The 18,505-nt window shown below is 40.1% G+C and overlaps 1 protein-coding gene across 1 annotated transcript in view; it reads left to right on the plus strand.

Moving 5' to 3' along the window:
• LOC145242734 (uncharacterized) overlaps window positions 1-1,598 on the plus strand; it is a 41,539-nt gene extending 39,941 nt beyond the window's left edge. The window contains exon 5 of the mRNA XM_080105876.1: window positions 1,295-1,598. Within this exon, the coding sequence (XP_079962002.1) occupies window positions 1,295-1,425 (131 nt within the window). The 3' untranslated portion in view covers window positions 1,426-1,598. The remainder of the gene's footprint in view (window positions 1-1,294) is intronic.
• Window positions 1,599-18,505: the final 16,907 nt, after the last annotated feature.

The raw sequence follows: 18,505 nt of genomic DNA on the forward strand, positions 1-18,505 counted from the left end.
ATGTGTTTGTGCCAACGACTCACAGTAGTCCTTAAGTACAATTGTCTTTGGTACTCCAAAACGACTAAATACTTAATTTAACACTTTTATATTGTTCGAAGCTGTTGGGTGTTAGTATCTATAAATTTCAGATCAATTCGAAAAACTATATGCGAATAACAGATAATATTAGTTCTTCAGTGACCCTACATAATCTATATGAATACGTGTCCAGAGTACGCCTGTTTTCAGCCACGGTTTGGTCCTCATCGGTGGAGCTTTAGCAGCTAATTGACAACCTTTATATTATTTTACTAGATTTTCAATATCCTGGTTCAGTTTCAGCAAACAATTGTAGCTTCTTGTGAATGCCTTCTTTCTGGAGATTCAAGGATGGCCCATATAGAATTCTTTCAAAATTCTGTTTTGTTAAGATTCGCGGTATTATGACTCTATCCTCATACATCAACATTGTGTTGCATATCGTAAATGGAAACGCTTAATCTTTTTTATGTTTTGCTTTATTTATTTCGTCATACTGTTTATATATTCATCCATTTTCGCTGGGGTTTTTTTTCCAGTGTCACCGGTAGTTCTCTTGTTGAAATCGCTATCTGTTGACTCTTTTCTTCTTACTTAAAGTGTTAGTCTTTTTAAGACTAAAGCTAATGAGTGTGTCCTTATTTTTCAATAATCATCTTTCATTCTTGTTAGTTCTTGCATCAAGTGGCTTCATGCCTTGTTTTGAGCGATTTCAATAAAAACGTATATGTCCATGTTATTGGGGCTCCGCCGTTAATGTCCTCATCTGTTAAATTCCTATATACGTCAGAATTAAATTTTACAGATCCTGGAGGGAGTGGTAAGGGGCGTGTGTAGTCTATAATAGTGACAGAATCCAACGACAACATCCGTGGATGTTCCATGAGTCTGGAAAACTACGAATATTCATTCATCCATGAGATTGACAATGGCAAAACGATCTTTATTCTTCGCTCCTAATTTGTCTTGATTTCCTTTTCCGATAAAAAAAAAACTCCTCTGTTATCTCATTCCACTGCACTTTTCTTATTGTTTGTCTGTAACGTGATATCTTCATTATCTCTTTCCACCAACATTATTTAATATCTTTATGGCTATGATTTTCTCCCACAGTTTGTTTATAGTTCACTCTCTCCATCTCTTTGTTTCTTAATCATTCTAATGGCCAATGATCTCCATGTTCCTGCTAATCTTTGTATTTTCAATGTACCTTGCAATTATCATCTAACACTTCCAAACACCAAGACTAAACATTATTTCCTTATATTTATAGATGAGAAACAGACTAAATGGTATGGGTATTACAAACGTCGTTGGCGTGAGGCCAAGAGACGAAACAGGCTGGGTCATTATCTTCGAAGAAAGTTTAGATCAAAAATATTCAGAAATTACATGGATGAGTGAAGACCGATGCCACGCTGATACAACTTGAACACACCATGTCAAGCTGATTTTCAACGCCAAGAAACTATTTATTCAAACTATAGAACTGGTCGGACGATGAAACGAAAGAAGCCAGTTATGATATGAATAATATATTAGTTTGCTTTTCGTTGAATAAACTTTATAAAACAAAATTACTTCTTTTCTTATAATTACGAGGAACGTTTTCAAAGTAATTCCTCCTATATTTTATTCTGCCCGAATAAATCAGAAGGGATTGAAAATTGCATTGTTATGATGGCTGAACTCATGCATTTATTACCTATTATCTATTGCAGATATTGACGGCGTGAGACTCTAAGGAAGCAACCCCTGTCATGGACGTGCGTCAGAAGGAAATGCATCATTGAATTTCTGGCAATAGTGCATTCAGAATAATGGTAAATAACTAGAAAAATAAATACTGATATAAAAAAAGGTCGCTCATTTTTATGTCACCACTTCCGTCCTTGTAGCTCTTCAACTTTTGCAGTGAAAAAAAAGGTTTTACTTTTAGAATGATTCCGTATAATAAAGCGGGCTCTGAATGCTCATGCGAAGCCATCGTTCATCGCTAACAAAAATGCATTGGGAATTGTGGTGACTATGTAGGAAAAAAATTCTGGAGCACAAAAACTGGTTCGTTTTAATGGTACCACTCCCGTCTTTGTAGCTTTTCAATTTTTTTTTAGATTAGAAAATAAGAGTCTTTACTTTTGGGACGACTTTCGTATGAATAGATTTTGTTCTGGGTATTTGCCTTATACAGAACGCCCCTTTTATTTGTTAAAAATATGAAGTCATATTCGAAAAAATGAAAAGTAATCAAATAAATAAATAAATAAATAAATAAAAAAAGGGGTTTAATTTTGTCCCACTTAAGAATAAGGCGTTACTTATGACGCACTCTGTATATCAATCTACTGACATATACTATCAAAACCCCGAAGGTCTTGTTTTATTTCTGCATGTTTGTTAGTTTGCCTCAGTGTACACTGAATAACATTACAAAACACAATGTCACAAAGTGATGACGTCATTCATAATAACTGAGTATAATAGTGGATGATGTCATAAAATGGTTACATCATTATTCATATAGCGCCACTTGTTAGAACAGATCTCTTTCGCCGTTTCTACGATATGTTTATAGATTATACTAGCAAACATCTAGTCATTACCAACAGTTATGGTGATAAAAAGCAATAATAAGTATCGTACTTTGGGGTAATTGCACCAACCAGCCAAAAGTGCTTTTTTGGCAACCACACATATAAAGAGCACTTTTTTTTTTAGTTTGGCGCAATTACCCCTCCCCTCGGATTTGGCGCAATTACCCCAAAGTACGGTATTGAACATCACTTTACAAGTCGTGTTTGTTTGTACAATGGCTGGATGATGTCACATCTCTATACTTGTCTGCTCGTGTTAAAATCAACATTAAATTAGTTTTAGCTTCAAAAATCATACCATCAATAAAACTCCTTGATTTTCTTCAGTTTAAAATCTGACGTTGCATAACAATAGGAATAATATCTCAATTTTTCTACGAAAAATTTCAAAAGGTTTTACACAGAATACCAGGGTTTTGTGTAAAAACCATTAGTTGGCGACCAATGATCTAGACGAACATTTTCACTCATTTTGTTTTGTTTTTGTGCATACTGGATGACATTACAAGGGAGTAACATCTATATAAATAAAACAGTAGACTCCCCATATTTCCTCCTATAACACAGAACAAGCTAGGTAACATACAAATATCCGTGCATGAGGTCGCCAAGCTAATAAAAAACCTAGATTCCAGTAAAGCAACTGGCCCTGATGGCATCCCAATTATAGTGTTAAAAAAGCTTCAACCAGAACTTGCTCCCATACTTACGAAACTATTTAAGCGCTGCCTTAAGGAGAAGTGCTTTCCGACCCCCTGGAAGACCTCATCAGTTTGCCCTGTATTTAAGAATTCAGGTGATAAGTCATCTCCCTCTCAATACAGACCAATAAGTCTTCTCTGTGTTATGAGTAAGTTACTGGAATCAATATTAAATAGAGAAATAGTCAACCACCTCAGCAGGAATAACCTTCTTAGTGACACACAATATGGTTTCCGCTCTGCAAGATCTACCGCAGATGTGCTGACGGTTATATCCCACAGGATTAGTGAATCTCTTGACAAGGGCTTCCTTTCTAGGGCAATTGCTCTTGACATATCAAAGGCCTTCGACAAAGTATGGCATAAGGGTCTGCTTCACAAGATTTCCAGCTACGGTATAACTGGAAATGTTTTCTCAATCATTAAATCATTTCTCTCCGATAGGCTCATAAGAGTAGTGGTAGATGGACAAAAATCGAAGGCCTGCAATATAAATGCTGGAGTCCCTCAGGGGTCAATCCTGGGCCCAACTGTCTTCCTGATCTACATCAATGACCTCCCTAAACACATACTTAAATCATTCGTTGACATCTATGCTGATGACACGACCATCTACGGCAACACATCAAAGGCTGTAAATGACGAAGTTCTCTCGGATTCTCTCTCCTCTGATCTCGAGCGCGTGGTTCAGTGGGGGAAGATGTGGCTAGTTAGCTTTAATGCATCCAAAACCAAACTCCTATCCTTACATCATCAACGCTCTGATCCCCAGCTGGCATCAATTGTGATGGATGGCTCTCGTCTGGGTGAGGCCCCGTGTTTTGACAAGCGTCTGGGTTTGACCTTTACTCCTGATCTGAAATGGAACACGTACATCAAGTCTGTTGCCAAGGTCGCAGGAAAGATGGTGGGATCCTTCTACCGCTCCAGAAGATATCTCACTACTGATGCAATTCTCTATCCATATAAAAGCCAAGTACGGCCAAGGATGGGAATACTGTTGCCATATCTGGGCAGGAGCTGCCAAAAACAGCCTATCATGCCTTGACAGAGTACAAAATAGACTTCGTGTTTTAGTGGGGGATGCCCTTTTCTCTACCCTGCAACCCCTCTCCCACAGAAGAGACGTTGCGAGCCTATCCTTGTTTTATCGTTATTTTCATGGCAGGTGCTCGTCTGAACTGCAATCCCTGGTCCCCCCTCGCCAATCTTTCACGAAAAACACCCGTCTAGCTGAATCCACTTTGAAAAATTTCCCCCACTCTATATCTGTGCCTAAATCAAAACGCGGATTTCATGAGCAAAGCTTCTTTCTTAGAACTGCACGCCTGTGGAACTCTGTTCCGTCTGCCTGCTTCCCTCCGGACTACAACTTGGATGTCTTCAAGTCTAATGTTAACAAATTCCTAATGAACCGCCCCCCTAATTAAACACTTCATAAAATCTCCTCACTAACGTGATGTACTTGCAATAACCCTTATCCCTGGGTGGCTTCCGGGCCTTGATAAGTGGTGATCACTGTGTAAAAAAAAAAAAAAAAAATATGCCTGTGTGTTTAAATATTTAACCAATAATCTCTTAAACTATTGGGACCATAACACTGAGATTAACCAGAAATTATAATCATTCACCAAGGATGGTTTATAACGTCTTTGTTTGGATGAATGAATAACGCGTACAGAAGTTGAAATGGAAAATATTTATTTAAACTTTCCAATATTTCTATTAGTTTGCGCATGCGGACAACTTTTAGGGAATTTCCCTAATAAAATAAAATAACACAATTCTATGAACAATGACAAACAACTTCTTCAACTTAACAAGGGAAAGGTTTATTTGCAAAGCGTACTGAAGGAAGAAAGTAGAGTCGGGTCTCCACTGCCTTACGAGGTAGTTACAACCCGCGGCTGTCGTCAATACCTTTAGTAGGAGCAGCGAAGAGAACAGGCGTCTAGCACCGACGAAGGCTGGTAGCGTAAGAGAGAGTTTTCTTCTGGGACCGGAAGCTGTCTGGTCCCTAGGGGTTAATTTGTATTCGTGTGCAAGTCCTCAGATTGGACAGTTTAACGCCTCATCACTCACTCAGAGGAAGCGAATGCGCGAGAAGAAAAGGGGTCTATTTGTGTCTGCTACATAACCCCCTGCTTAGGCTGAAAGCCGACAGAGAGAAAGGTAGCATAACAAATAGCAGAAAGAAAAATACAATAAGAAATGTCCGTCTCTTTAGGTTATTTTCTTGCAGAAAAAAAAATGTTCTTACTTTTCTGTGAAAAGTTGGAATATTTGCACAAAACGTTCTGTTCTAAAAAGGAGAGAAGAAAAAATGTTCTTTTTCAACAGAAATACACTGTTTTGCAAAGTCTCTTCGGCCAATGTACCCGTCGACCACTACGTGTAGTGGTCACATAATTGTTCTCACGTGGAACATTTACCTCAGGTGTATGATTATGCTGTGTGTATGTTGGAGGAATGTGTGGCTCAGGTGTTAATGTGTCCAGAAAGGCTCTTTTTACCCTATCTACCGATACTGTCTCTTTTTTACCACTAATGTCTAGGATAAAAGTTTTATCAGTGCGTGAAAGCACGCGATAAGGGCCAGTGTAAGGTGGAGTTAGGGGGGGCTTTTACTGCGTCCTTTCTAAGAAACACGTGAGTCCATGTCGCTATGTCCTTCGGAACCAAAGATTTAATGGTCTGTTCCCTAGGGTGCATCGGCGGTAGCTTACTGAGATAAGCTCGTAGTCTGTTGACATATAGAGCTGTGTCAGTTGATATATCCTCTATCGGGGTCAGCATCTGACCTGGCAACGATAGAGGTGCTCCATAGACCAGTTCGGCTGCGGAATATCCCAGGTCCTCCTTGATTGATGCCCGACAGCCAAGAAGGATGACCGGTATGTACTCGCTCCATCGCTGTTGATCAGGGTAAGCGCGTAATGCAGCTTTCAATTGGCGATGGAAGCGTTCTATCATCCCATTTGAAGCAGGGTGATAGCTTGTTGTCCGAATGCGAGTGATCCCGAGGATCTTGGACAGTTCCCGGAATAGGTGGGATTCGAATTGTGCACCACGATCAGTGGTGATTGTAGTGGGAACTCCGTAGCGCGATATCCAGCCTGATATAAGGGCTCGCGCTACAGATTCAGCCGAAATGTCACTAAGTGGGATGGCTTCTGGCCACCGTGTGAAACGGTCTATGCAGGTCAGGAGATAAGTGAATCCCTGACTGACCGGCCATGGTCCAACCAAGTCAATGTGAACATGGCTAAACTGAGCGTCTGGGGTGCTGAATGTTCCAAGGGGTGCGCGGATATGCTCGTGCACCTTTGATTTTTGGCAGGATACACAGGAACGTGACCAAGCAATGATGTCACGCCTCATGTTAGGCCAGAAAAATCTAGCTGTAATCAGCTTTACTGTGGCCTTGCGTCCGGGGTGTGCCAGGTTGTGTAGAGTGTCGAAAACAACTCTACGGTGGGTCGTTGGAACGAATGGTCGAGGTGAATCCGTTGAGGTGTCACAGATGATCTGCGTGTCAGAAGTAGGCACGGGCAGATATGCGAATTTGCAAGTCCCGAATTCAGGTGACGATGGATCCAACGTGTCCAGACTTGGCTGGTCTAAGGCCATCTGTTGCAAATCGATATCCGATGGTGAGGACAGAGAATTGATGGGCAGGCGAGACAATGCGTCTGCTGCTGCGTTCTGCTCACCCGCGATATGTCGGATATCACTAGTAAACTGCGAAACAAAGTCCAAATGACGTGTTTCGCGGGGAGAATATTTGTCCGGCTTAGCACGCAGTGCGTATGTAAGCGGACAGTGATCGGTGTAGATCACAAATTGTCGGCCCTCGAGTGAATGTTGGAAGTGTTTCACTGCGAGGTACATTGCCAGTAGTTCGCGGCCAAACGTGCTGTAACGTTGTTCGGCCGGTTTCAGCTGTCGCGAAAAGTATGCAAGAGGTTGTAACTGTTGTTGGTGCTGCTGTTGCAGCACTGCACCTACAGCTGTGCCCGATGCATCAACGACCAGTGAAAACTGGGCATCGGGTACAGGATGTGCCAGCAAAGATGTCGTCGCTAGTTTATTTTTCACTTCCGCAAATGCTTTAAGTTGGATCTCATTAAGTGAGATCTGCTCGTTTTTCTTCTTCCTGTTACGTAACAGGTCGGAAAGAGGAGCTAAGAGATCCGCACAGTGTGGGATAAAGCGTCTGTAGTAATTCAACAGACCAAGGAAGTGCCTAAGTTGGCGAAGTGAAGTGGGCGGTTGAAGGTCTTGTAGAGCCTTCACCTTTTCCGGCAACGGAGATATACCGTCTGGGCTGATAATGTGGCCCAGGAAAACTAGTGACGTAACACCGAAAACGCATTTACCAGGGTTAATCCTCACTTGGTATTGCTGAAACCGTTCAAAAAGTAGGCGGAGGTGAGTGACGTGTTCCTCAGGTGAGGCACTAGCCACGAGAATGTCATCTATATAGTTATAGACGAAATCTAAATCACGCACTACTTCATCCATAAAGCGCTGAAAAGTACTGGCAGCGTTACGTAGGCCGAAAGGCATAGTAAGAAATTCAAACGCTCCAAATGGAGTTGTAACCGCAGTTTTGGGTATGTCGGCCGGATTCACCGGGATCTGATGGTAAGCCTTAACCAGATCTAGCTTAGAGAAAGTCTTACAACCATGCAGAGAGGAAGCAAAGTCCTGAATATGCGGGATTGGGTAACGATCAGGTACCGTCATGGCATTGAGTCGTCTATAGTCCCCAGTTGGACGCCAATCTCCGTCTCGTTTTGGAACCATATGCAGAGGGGAAGCCCAAGGACTGGACGAGGGGCGTATAATTCCCAACTGTAGCATATGATTAAATTCTGCCTTCGCTGCTTTAAGTTTATCCACAGGAAGGCGACGAGGGCGTGAGAACACAGGAGCACCTGTGGTCTCAATATGATGTTTTGTGGTGTGCGTGGGTTTGCTCACCACAAAATTTAAATTGGTTAACTCTGGGTAGGAGTGTAGCACCTCATGGTATGGGTCATTTGCAGCGGCAATGAAAAATACCGGGCTGATAGATGGGGCATTAGATAACGAGCCAGGGACGGAAAGTTCCGTGCTAGCGTCTATCAGCCGGCGTCTGCGCATGTCGACCATTAAATTAAAATTATGCAAGAAATCCGCGCCTAGTATGGGGTACGGTAGATCTGCTACAGTGAAAACCCACGTAAAGTCTCTCCGTAAATTCAAGTCCAGAGAACGTGAAATTTGACCGTACGTGGGGATAGGTGAATGGTTCACCGCTTGCAGTGTTATCAATGACACTGGTGGCCTTTCTTTAAGTAGCCTAAGTGGCCATATACTACAAACAGCGCCAGTGTCTACCAAGCAACGTGCTTGAGATTTTACGTCAGTGACGAAATAGGCACGGTTATTTGCATTTTGTGGAAAGTTTGCCGTGCTCGTCTTTCCACAATTTAGTTTCCCTGGTTGTTAAAAGTGCAGGGCATTTTACAATTCCGTGCTTCAGCGCCATAGCGACTATGATAAAAAACATAGTCCCGGCATGTTTGCACGGCGACGGTGGTGCGGGGAAGATGAGCGGCTTTTGTAGCGGCGTCTGGGTGAGTGCGACCTGCCCATATTGAGCTTGCTCACCTCTCTAGTGAGGCGTTCGATGGCCGTTAGTATAGCCACCGATGTAGCATCCTGTCTTACATTTGCGGTGCCTGCGGGTACCTCAGCAGGCTGTTGTGGAATCGCCGCGGTGGTAGGCCCCCTCACAAAGTCCATGACCTTGTCCGCCGATGCTGCTACTACATCGACGGTGTGTTTTTCAAACATTGGCGCAAGTATGGCCTTTACCTGCGCCGGCAGCCTTGAGAAAAAGAGCTGCTTAATTAAGGCACTGTCAGGAGGGACGTCCTCTGCCAGTTCCCTCATTCTACGGAGTAGTTCCGTCGGCCTGCGGTCACCTAAGTGCTCGTCATGGACCAGCGTTTGAAAACGCTTTTCCGCCGACACGGACGTCCGTAGTAGCACCTCCCGTTTTATGCTATCGTAAGTGGAGTTTAACGGGGTGTCCGTTATTAAGTCCTTGACCGCAGGAGTCAATGACGCGGGGAAGGCACTGAATAAAATGTGCAGCTTCGTTTGCTCTGACACGTTGTTCGCCGCAAAATAAGACTCGAGTTGAGCAAACCAGACCCGGACGTCCCCAGCGAAGGCAGGCAACGTTGTCATCGTCACTACCGAAAGTAGATACCAAACATTTTTAAAAAAAAAATATATATATAATGTATCCGAAATCTGAAAGGACGCCGAATATGGACCACGTGGAGAAGAAAGGAGAAATATGGAGAAAATCTTTAAACAGAGACAATACAAAAAAAAAAAAATTAACAGGCTAATGGGGGAGGAGAAGAAAGAAACAAAATTACCATGAAATAAAGCTAAAACAAAATTATATCAGGAAGAGCCGTGAAGCAAAAAAAAAAATGTGGACAATATGGTTTTTTTTTTTTTTTTTTTTTTTTTTTTTTTTTTTTATAAATGTGTGTGAACCTGAAGATAAATGAACTCTTTAAGTACTTACATTTTGGCCGAAGAGTGCTAATGCGGAAAAACTTCGTGAAAGTTCTTTTTTTTTTTTTTTTTTTTTTTTTTTTTGTTGTTGAGTTTATTCTTTTTCGTACACCAAGAAAGTGTCACCTCTTTTTGTAGGTTGGCGTTCTTTTTTTTTATGTGTAGCCCGCCGTTGTGAAAGAAAAGGGTGTTTTTTCTTTGTTTTTTTTTTTTTTTTTTTTTTTTTTGTATGCTCCTTAGTTTACAATATATATATATATATATATATATATATATATATATATATATATAACGGGAAAAAAACGATAAGGAAGAGAGGGAAATAACGTCTTTTTTTTTTTTTAAGTTTTAAATGTGCTCTCCCGAATCCGTTGTCTGTTCGGAAATGTGTTATCACGACGGAGTCACCATTTTTGGGAATTTCCCTAATAAAATAAAATAACACAATTCTATGAACAATGACAAACAACTTCTTCAACTTAACAAGGGAAAGGTTTATTTGCAAAGCGTACTGAAGGAAGAAAGTAGAGTCGGGTCTCCACTGCCTTACGAGGTAGTTACAACCCGCGGCTGTCGTCAATACCTTTAGTAGGAGCAGCGAAGAGAACAGGCGTCTAGCACCGACGAAGGCTGGTAGCGTAAGAGAGAGTTTTCTTCTGGGACCGGAAGCTGTCTGGTCCCTAGGGGTTAATTTGTATTCGTGTGCAAGTCCTCAGATTGGACAGTTTAACGCCTCATCACTCACTCAGAGGAAGCGAATGCGCGAGAAGAAAAGGGGTCTATTTGTGTCTGCTACAAACTAATCATAGTTACAAATTTTAAAACTTTCTTATCTATTGTGAGATTGGTTCAAACAGTAGCGAACACGACTGGGGTGCTAAAAGTTTTCGTTTCAATTCTAGCTGATGATATCCTAGTAATTTTTTTTAACTTTTAAAAGCAGTACTATAAATAATATCCAAAAGCGAATTGGCTTTGTTATAATAAATACGACATCTGCATGAATTAAAATATACTTAACAACCGGACAAGGCCAGGCACCAATCGCTAGTAATCCAATAAAACAGTTGGAAAAGATTGAGAAGTACTTTTATGACCCGTGCACTGGCGCTGCCGGGTGGAAAGATGGCACAAAGCCAGAATAAGTTTGTTGTAAGAAGTCCGCCCCCTCAAAAACATTAACGCATTATGATAAACTGAGTTAATATTGTTTTGGTCTGTTTTATGAAGTACTAATCGAGATCCCCACCATTATAAAGCAATGTTTAAGAAACAGGTTGATTAACGGGTAAAATGAATGTGCTTCCATCCCTTTGTAATGGAAAAAAAATGTTTATGAAGAAATATTTTAAGCACACGTGAAATAATGAACAGACGTGTAAAAATGAACGCTAATTAGATTTCTAAAAAGTTTGTAAATGTGCATGCCTCCCAATAAAGGAAATCAATGAGTAAGGAATAATTACGAATACATATTTCATTCGAGCCTGAAACCATTAATTCTGGTGTTTTTACAATGAAGGAGAAATCCTTATACACTGAGATAAATTCGTTTTAGTTTGATGAAGTGATTGGTAATTATCTGGAATGGAAACTCATACAGCTAGGTTGTTAGTTCGTGCAAGGAACGAAAAATATCTAAAAAAAAAAAAAAAAAAAAAAAACGTGAAAATGGCAGGTTAGCTGTAAAAAAAATGTGCAACAACCAAAATAAAAAAGAAAGAAAATCGTAGATAACACCCCACATCCGTACATGAATGTGATAATAAAACATGTAAGCGTAGGAATATTAAAGTTAATCGTAAAACCATTGGTTTTGCTATAATTTAATAGATGAAAAATCCTTCCAGACTGAGTTAGTTATGTTAAGTTAGTTATACAGTCGTCGTTAAGTCACGAAATGATGCTTGCAAATAAAAAGAAATGAAAAATACAACTTTTTCGCATACGTTGAGTGTGAAATTGCCGTGGAGATCATAAGAACCAAAAAAGAATTTCAAAGACGTTAGAAAATCGCTGAAAGCTGTGCGTATATTCATAGTGCTGGTGCTAATGCACTTATTGTGGCTGCTGCCAGATTCATCTTTCCATACGACAGATGAATTTTAGTTTTCTGGCCCTTTGCAAATCACAATGCTGAATATCAAATCCTAATAAACCCTAGCTAAATCCGTCACCATAAAATAGGCTCTTAAGGTAATATGAAAAATAGGGAAAATATCGTTCTAGTAATAATTAATTATAATAATGGTATAAATATATTTAAATAAAATAAATAATCATCATTCATTTGAGTTGTATATAGCTTAGAAAGTAAAATAAGATTAGTGCCCGTATTTTCAGGTCGTGATTCAGTTAATGCACCGGGCGAAGTGATAAAAGAAAAGGGATGCCAATCCCATTTAAGATTAGACCCCGCGTTTCGTCGGCCATTCATCGTTCGATCAGTCCAATATAGTAAGTAGCAGTTTTTTTCTTGCCAATGAGGTAAGAATCCAAATCTTTACATATATTTTATTGGTCATGATTTTAGGTGAGAACATATGGTCTTAAAGAAACTTTTTGTATCGCTTGTGTCTGGTGTCGCTGTTATGTCTATATCTTACTCTTTTTCTTTGTATTATTTTTATTTGTTTATATGTTTATAGCAGTCACCATAACAAACTATTTTCTCTTATGAATTGATGTCCCCTTTCTGACCGAGTGTCCACGCGCTGACCAGTCAGCTACTAGGGCGCATTAATCCTATATGTCTCTTAAGGAACTTATTACTCCTATCAGGCGCTAGCCAGCAGCAAGCAGAGAAACTAGGACAACCAGAGAAGACAAACATCTCTTCTCTGTCAACTGATCCCCCCAGGCTGCGACTGCTTCACTGAAAACCTCCACTGGACAACCTGGGGGACACTTAAAGTTTTTTTTCCTCCTGACAGGAGAACATAATAGAACTTTCTTTTCATTTTCTTTTCTTTCACCTCGGACACAGTCCTTCTTTTGAAATAACCCTTTTTGTTGTTTTGTTCTAAAAAGAGGTGTTGGTTAATTATTCTGTGCCTCTGTGCTGCAAATTAATATTTTATTAAGTTTTTTTACAAGGGAATCACCACTTATCAAGGTACGGAGGCCACTCGAGGATATTGGTTCAAGAATGTAAAGTCATCAAAAGGACAATGGTTAGAAGTGTAAATTTGGTAAATTGAATTACTTAAAGGGGAACGGCTCATCAAGAACTTGCTTATGTTGGACTTGAAGACAATCAAATTGTAGTCAACTGGAGAGCAGATAAACGGAAGAGAGTTCCACAGGTATGCAGTTCTAAGAAAGAAGCTTTGTTCATGGAATCTACATTTACGTTTAGGCACAGATAAAAAGTGAGGAAAATTATTGATAGTGTTTTTAGCCAGACGAGTGTTCCTCGTGAATGTTTTGCTCAGGGGGACCATAAATTGGAGCTCAGACGAGCACTTGCCATGAAAATAACGAATAATAATAAATTAACCAGTTACCAAAGCAGGCTTGTACAGTAGCCAAGAAGCAGCACAAAATGGCCTGTTCATGGTGTAATGACCGTAAGAGAAGTGAAATAGAAAAAGCTGCATATTCATGTATGTCTGTGCATCCGTATGCAGAATCAGCAAAAGAGAATGTTTGATCAGTATTCATGTTCGACTCGCAGTTGACGCATGTAAAGGAAGGCTACGTATAGAAGCATATGAAAATACTCAAATGTTCTACTTGTTATCAATGTGCTCGGAGCGAATCGTTATCCTAGCCAGTTACCAAAGCAGGCTTGTACTATAGCCGATATGACCTGCATATGGTGCAACGACTCTAAGCGAAATGAAATAGAAAAAGCAGTACATTCATGTATGTATGTGCATCCGTAGGTAGAAGTCAGTGGAAGGGAATGTTTGATCAACATTCGTGTCAGATTCGGTGTGGACGTTTGTAAATGATGGCTATGTATCTATATAAAGCATAGCAAACAATAAGTCAAGTGGCCACATCTGTGCGGATAGGATTCGATCATCTTAGATGAACGTGGCGAAAATGTATGTCTCGTTAGACAATAGGAAAAAAAAACAGGCGAGTTTGCTTTTTGTGTGCAGCAACGCAATCTTGTATAGTGTTCAGAAAAGAACCATAAATAGATATTTGCGTATTCCGAGCAATGCAAGCTGACAACCAATCAAATTTGTCAGGCTTTGTGGAGGGAGTGATCATTATTTTAAGAAGAGAAAATAGAAAGACTAATTGTCAAATATATTTGTAGAAGAATGGAACCCGGACGGTGCTAAGGGAAGGAACTAATGATATCGACTTGTAATAATCACAAAACCAACACCAGTTAATGGTTAGTAGTGGGATCATATTGAATTTTTATGTGGCGTCTGCGGTTTCATAGTTATAATGTCGGTTACGAGGGGAAAATTGTCGTCATTTTATTAATATAGAACAGATAAATGATAGGATAACAAAGAGAGGACTTTATTAAAACAAAATGTGTACTAGATATATTAATATATAGTGGGACGATAAAGATGTCGCCGTAAAGAAAACAACACTACAGCTTGATTTTAAAGCTTTTATTGAAAAAATCAATTCAGGTAACTTGATTATATAGTAGAACTGTCATCTATTCAATGTAGCAGCCTTTAGCCTCAATCACTGCTTCGATATGGATCTGGAACTGGGAACATGCTTTTTCTACAAGCGCCAGCAGGAGCTCGGCGAATACTCGGCGGATGGAGGCGATCAGGTTTGCTTTGGTGTTGTGCGAGGTCATGTTGGTGATGTTGTCGACGTATGACCAAATGAAGTAGTCCAGCGGGTTCAGGTCGAGGAGGATGGAGGTCGAGTGAGAGAAGAATACACTCCCCCTGGATCAAATCCTTCATGACTGAGACAATTTTAATTTTTGTTCTTATCCAGAGTGCCCTTTATTGGGGGAGCTGGATTTTCCTCCCAAGATTATATGCTGAAATATTTTAATGACTATTATTTTTAATACAGAAATTATGTTTAAAGTTTTGGTTTTCTGTTCTATGTGCATTGTTCCCATGTCTTTCATCAGAATGTGTAGCGTATTTTCATCAGTTACATGGTTAGGAATCCTATACTCCGCTATAGTCTTCATTTTCATATCAATGCAGAATACATGAATACGGAAATAACTACTAAAAGACAATCATACCATAATGTGAACATTGGTTAAAAACTAAGAAAATATGGTATTTTTTACGACCTGCCCCAGCGTAGTATAAACACCCCCAACCACCTTATGTTAAGAACAGCTTTCGCAATAAACACCCTCTTACCTCACCATGTTAAGAACGGCTTTCGAGGTTGGGGGTGTGTGTTTATTCCAAAAGCCATTTTTAACAGGGGAAGGTTGGGGTGTTTATGGAAAACCGCTTCTGTGGTACCAGTCTTCAAGAATTCTGGTGAAAGAACTAACCCACTAAATTATCGCCCCATTAGCCTCCTCCCACGTTTCACCAAAATATTTGAGTCCTTAGTTAATCAAGCCTTAGTCCAACGCCTAACAGCTGCTAAACTTCTGACCGACAAATAATATGGATTTAGGCAAGCCCGTTCAACAGCTGATATCTTAACTGTAATCTCTGAACGTATATATCGTTCACTGGACAAAACAGGCAGGGTAGAGCGGTAGCCCTCGATATATCTAAGGCTTCTGACAGGATATGGCACGATGGCCTTCTAAGGAAAATACGATCATATGGTATCACTGGAAGAATACATAATGTAATTAAATCCTTCTTAAGTAAGAGAAAAATCCAAGTTGTCCTCGACGGTTGTACATCTAAACAATATGATATAAATGCGGGAGTACCTCAGGGGTCTATCCTTGGACCTCTATTATTCCTGATATTCATAAATGATCTCCTGATAAAATTGTTTCGGTGATTGGTATATTTGCTGATGACACCACTCTCTATAACAGACACGAAGGGGAAAAATGAACACATATCTAAGGAAATGGCAGAAACACTAGAGGATGACCTCCAATCTGTAGTGGAATGAGGACAAACATGGATGGTCACATTCAATGCTGACAAGACTAAGCTTGTTTCCTTTAATAACTTCAAGAAACCTTCTCTACCACCAATAGCAATGGCCAAGAACACATTACCTGAAAGTACTTCCTTTAAAATCATCGGCCTAACGTTTACAGGGAACATGAACTGGAATAGATACATTAAGAGCATTGCCAAGTCTGCTGCAAAGAAGGTGGACTCTCTCTGCCGTGCTAGAAAATTACTTACGCCTGAAAGTATCCTGTACCTGTATAAGGCCACCATCCGCCCATGTATGGAGTACTGCTGTCACATTTGGGCTGGTGCATCTGCTGCTTGTCTCTCACTCCTGGACAGGGTTCAAAAGGTCCTGAACTGTCATCTAGGCTTCCACCTTTGTCCCATCGACGAAATGTTGCATCCCTCTGTCTGTTCTACAAATACTTTAATAGTGAATGCTCTGACGAACTACAAGCACTTGTACCTCCTCGACGTGACTACCCTCGACAAACCCGACAAGCAACTAAGTCCCACCCCTTTGCAGTAGAGATCCCTAGGTGTAAGAAAGCCTTTTACTCACAATAGTTTCTTCCTCAGAACTGCAAGACTTTGAAACTCCCTTCCGGGATTCTGCTTTCCCAACTGTACTGATATTCAGAAGTTCAAGTGTAATGTCAACAAACATCTTTCTACTCATCTCCCTTCATAATGTCCCTGCAACTTCTGTCCCCGATAGGAGCCCTATACTTCAAAATTGCACTGTGTCTTGTTTGTGGTGAAATATGATAAAAAAAAATACGCTGGGGCACGTCGTAAAAATTTACGGAAAATATAGTCAACATCTACGATATTAAATCAGGGTGGGGGTGAATTTAGGAGGGGATATTCTTCTTATTATTATTTCACTTACTAGGAGTTGTCTCACAAGCCATCATCAGTGATCGCTCACTGGCAGTAATCTATAGTATTCGCTGGAGATCGAGTGACAACAAATCGCCCCAGATTTCCAGTATTATCCACCACTTGACCACTCATGCAGATGATTGCGTGTTATTGCAACAACCGTTTGCCATTGATTTCTCATTGGCATCAGCCATTGGTGTTTCCTAGGGTTGGGATGACAAAATACCTCTCTAAGGTACCAGATTTTAACTGCACGCTTTCAGTGGAGATCTGGTTAGTACTCTTCCAACTCGGACCTTCCATCCTCCCTGACCCTTCACAAATAGTTGGTGTTACGTCAGTCAATGCCATCTACATTTTTTTTTGGGGGGGGGGGCACTTCACGGGAAACCCTGCGTAAATGGGTTTTAATTTAATGGCTGCTCCCTGAGGTTTTCTGGCGCTTATATCAACGATACTTAAATCTAAGGGAGATAACCAATATACACATAGCAAAAATAAACATATTTCGCAAGGTGTGATTTGGAACGCTTAATTATTAACGTACACAAAATAAAAAGTAAACCACTTCTTACAATGAAATGATGGCAATTAATCAAAAACAAAAATTAAATAAACTTGTTAATTAAACTTTTTTGAAGAGGATATTAAAATATTAAAACCGTCAGTTTATTTTTTCTAAAACGAAAATAAAAAATACTTCATTTGGTCATACGTCGACAACATCACCAACATGACCTCGCACAACACTAAAGCAAACCTGATCGCCGCCATCCGCCGAGTATTCGCCGAGCTCCTGCTGGCGCTTGTAGAAAAAGCACGTTCCCAGTTCGAGATCCGTATCGAAGCAGTGATTGAGGCTAAAGGCGGCTACATCAATTAGATGTCAGCTCTACTACATAATCAAGTTACCTGAATTGATTTTTTCAATAAAAGCTTTAAAATCAAGCTGTAGTGTTGTTTTCTTTACGGCGATACCTTTATCGTCCCACTATATATTAATATATATAGTACACATTTTGTTTTAATAAAGTCCTCTCTTTGTTATCCCATCATTTATCTGTTCTATATTAATAAAATGACGACAAATATCCTCTCGTAACCGACATTATAACTATGAAACCGCAGACGCCACATAAAAATTCAATATGATCCCACTACTAACCATTAACTGGTGTTGGTTTTGTGATTATTACAAGTCGATATCATTAGTTCCTTCCCTTAGCACCGTCCGGGTTCCGTTCTTCTACAAATATATTTGACAATTAGTCTTTCTATTTTCTCTTCTTAAAATAATGATCACTCCCTCCACAAAGCCTGACAAATTTGATTGGTTGTCAACTTGCATTGCTCGGAATACGCAAATATCTATTTATGGTTCTTTTCTGAACACTATACAAGATTGCGTTGCTGCACACAAAAAAACAAACTCGCCTGTTTTTTTTCCTATAGTCTAACGAGACACACATTTTCGCCACGTTCATCTAAGACGATCGAATCCTATCCGCACAGATGTGGCCACGACTTATTGTTTGCTACGCTTTATATAGATACATAGCCATCGTTTACAAACGTCCACACCGAATCTGACACGAATGTTGATCAAACATTCTCTTCCACTGACTTCTACCTACGGATGCACAGACATACATGAATGTACTGC

Source organism: Euprymna scolopes, chromosome 21 (assembly GCF_053919585.1).
Source record: "Euprymna scolopes isolate OS-2025 chromosome 21, ASM5391958v1, whole genome shotgun sequence".
NCBI lineage: Eukaryota > Metazoa > Mollusca > Cephalopoda > Sepiida > Sepiolidae > Euprymna > Euprymna scolopes.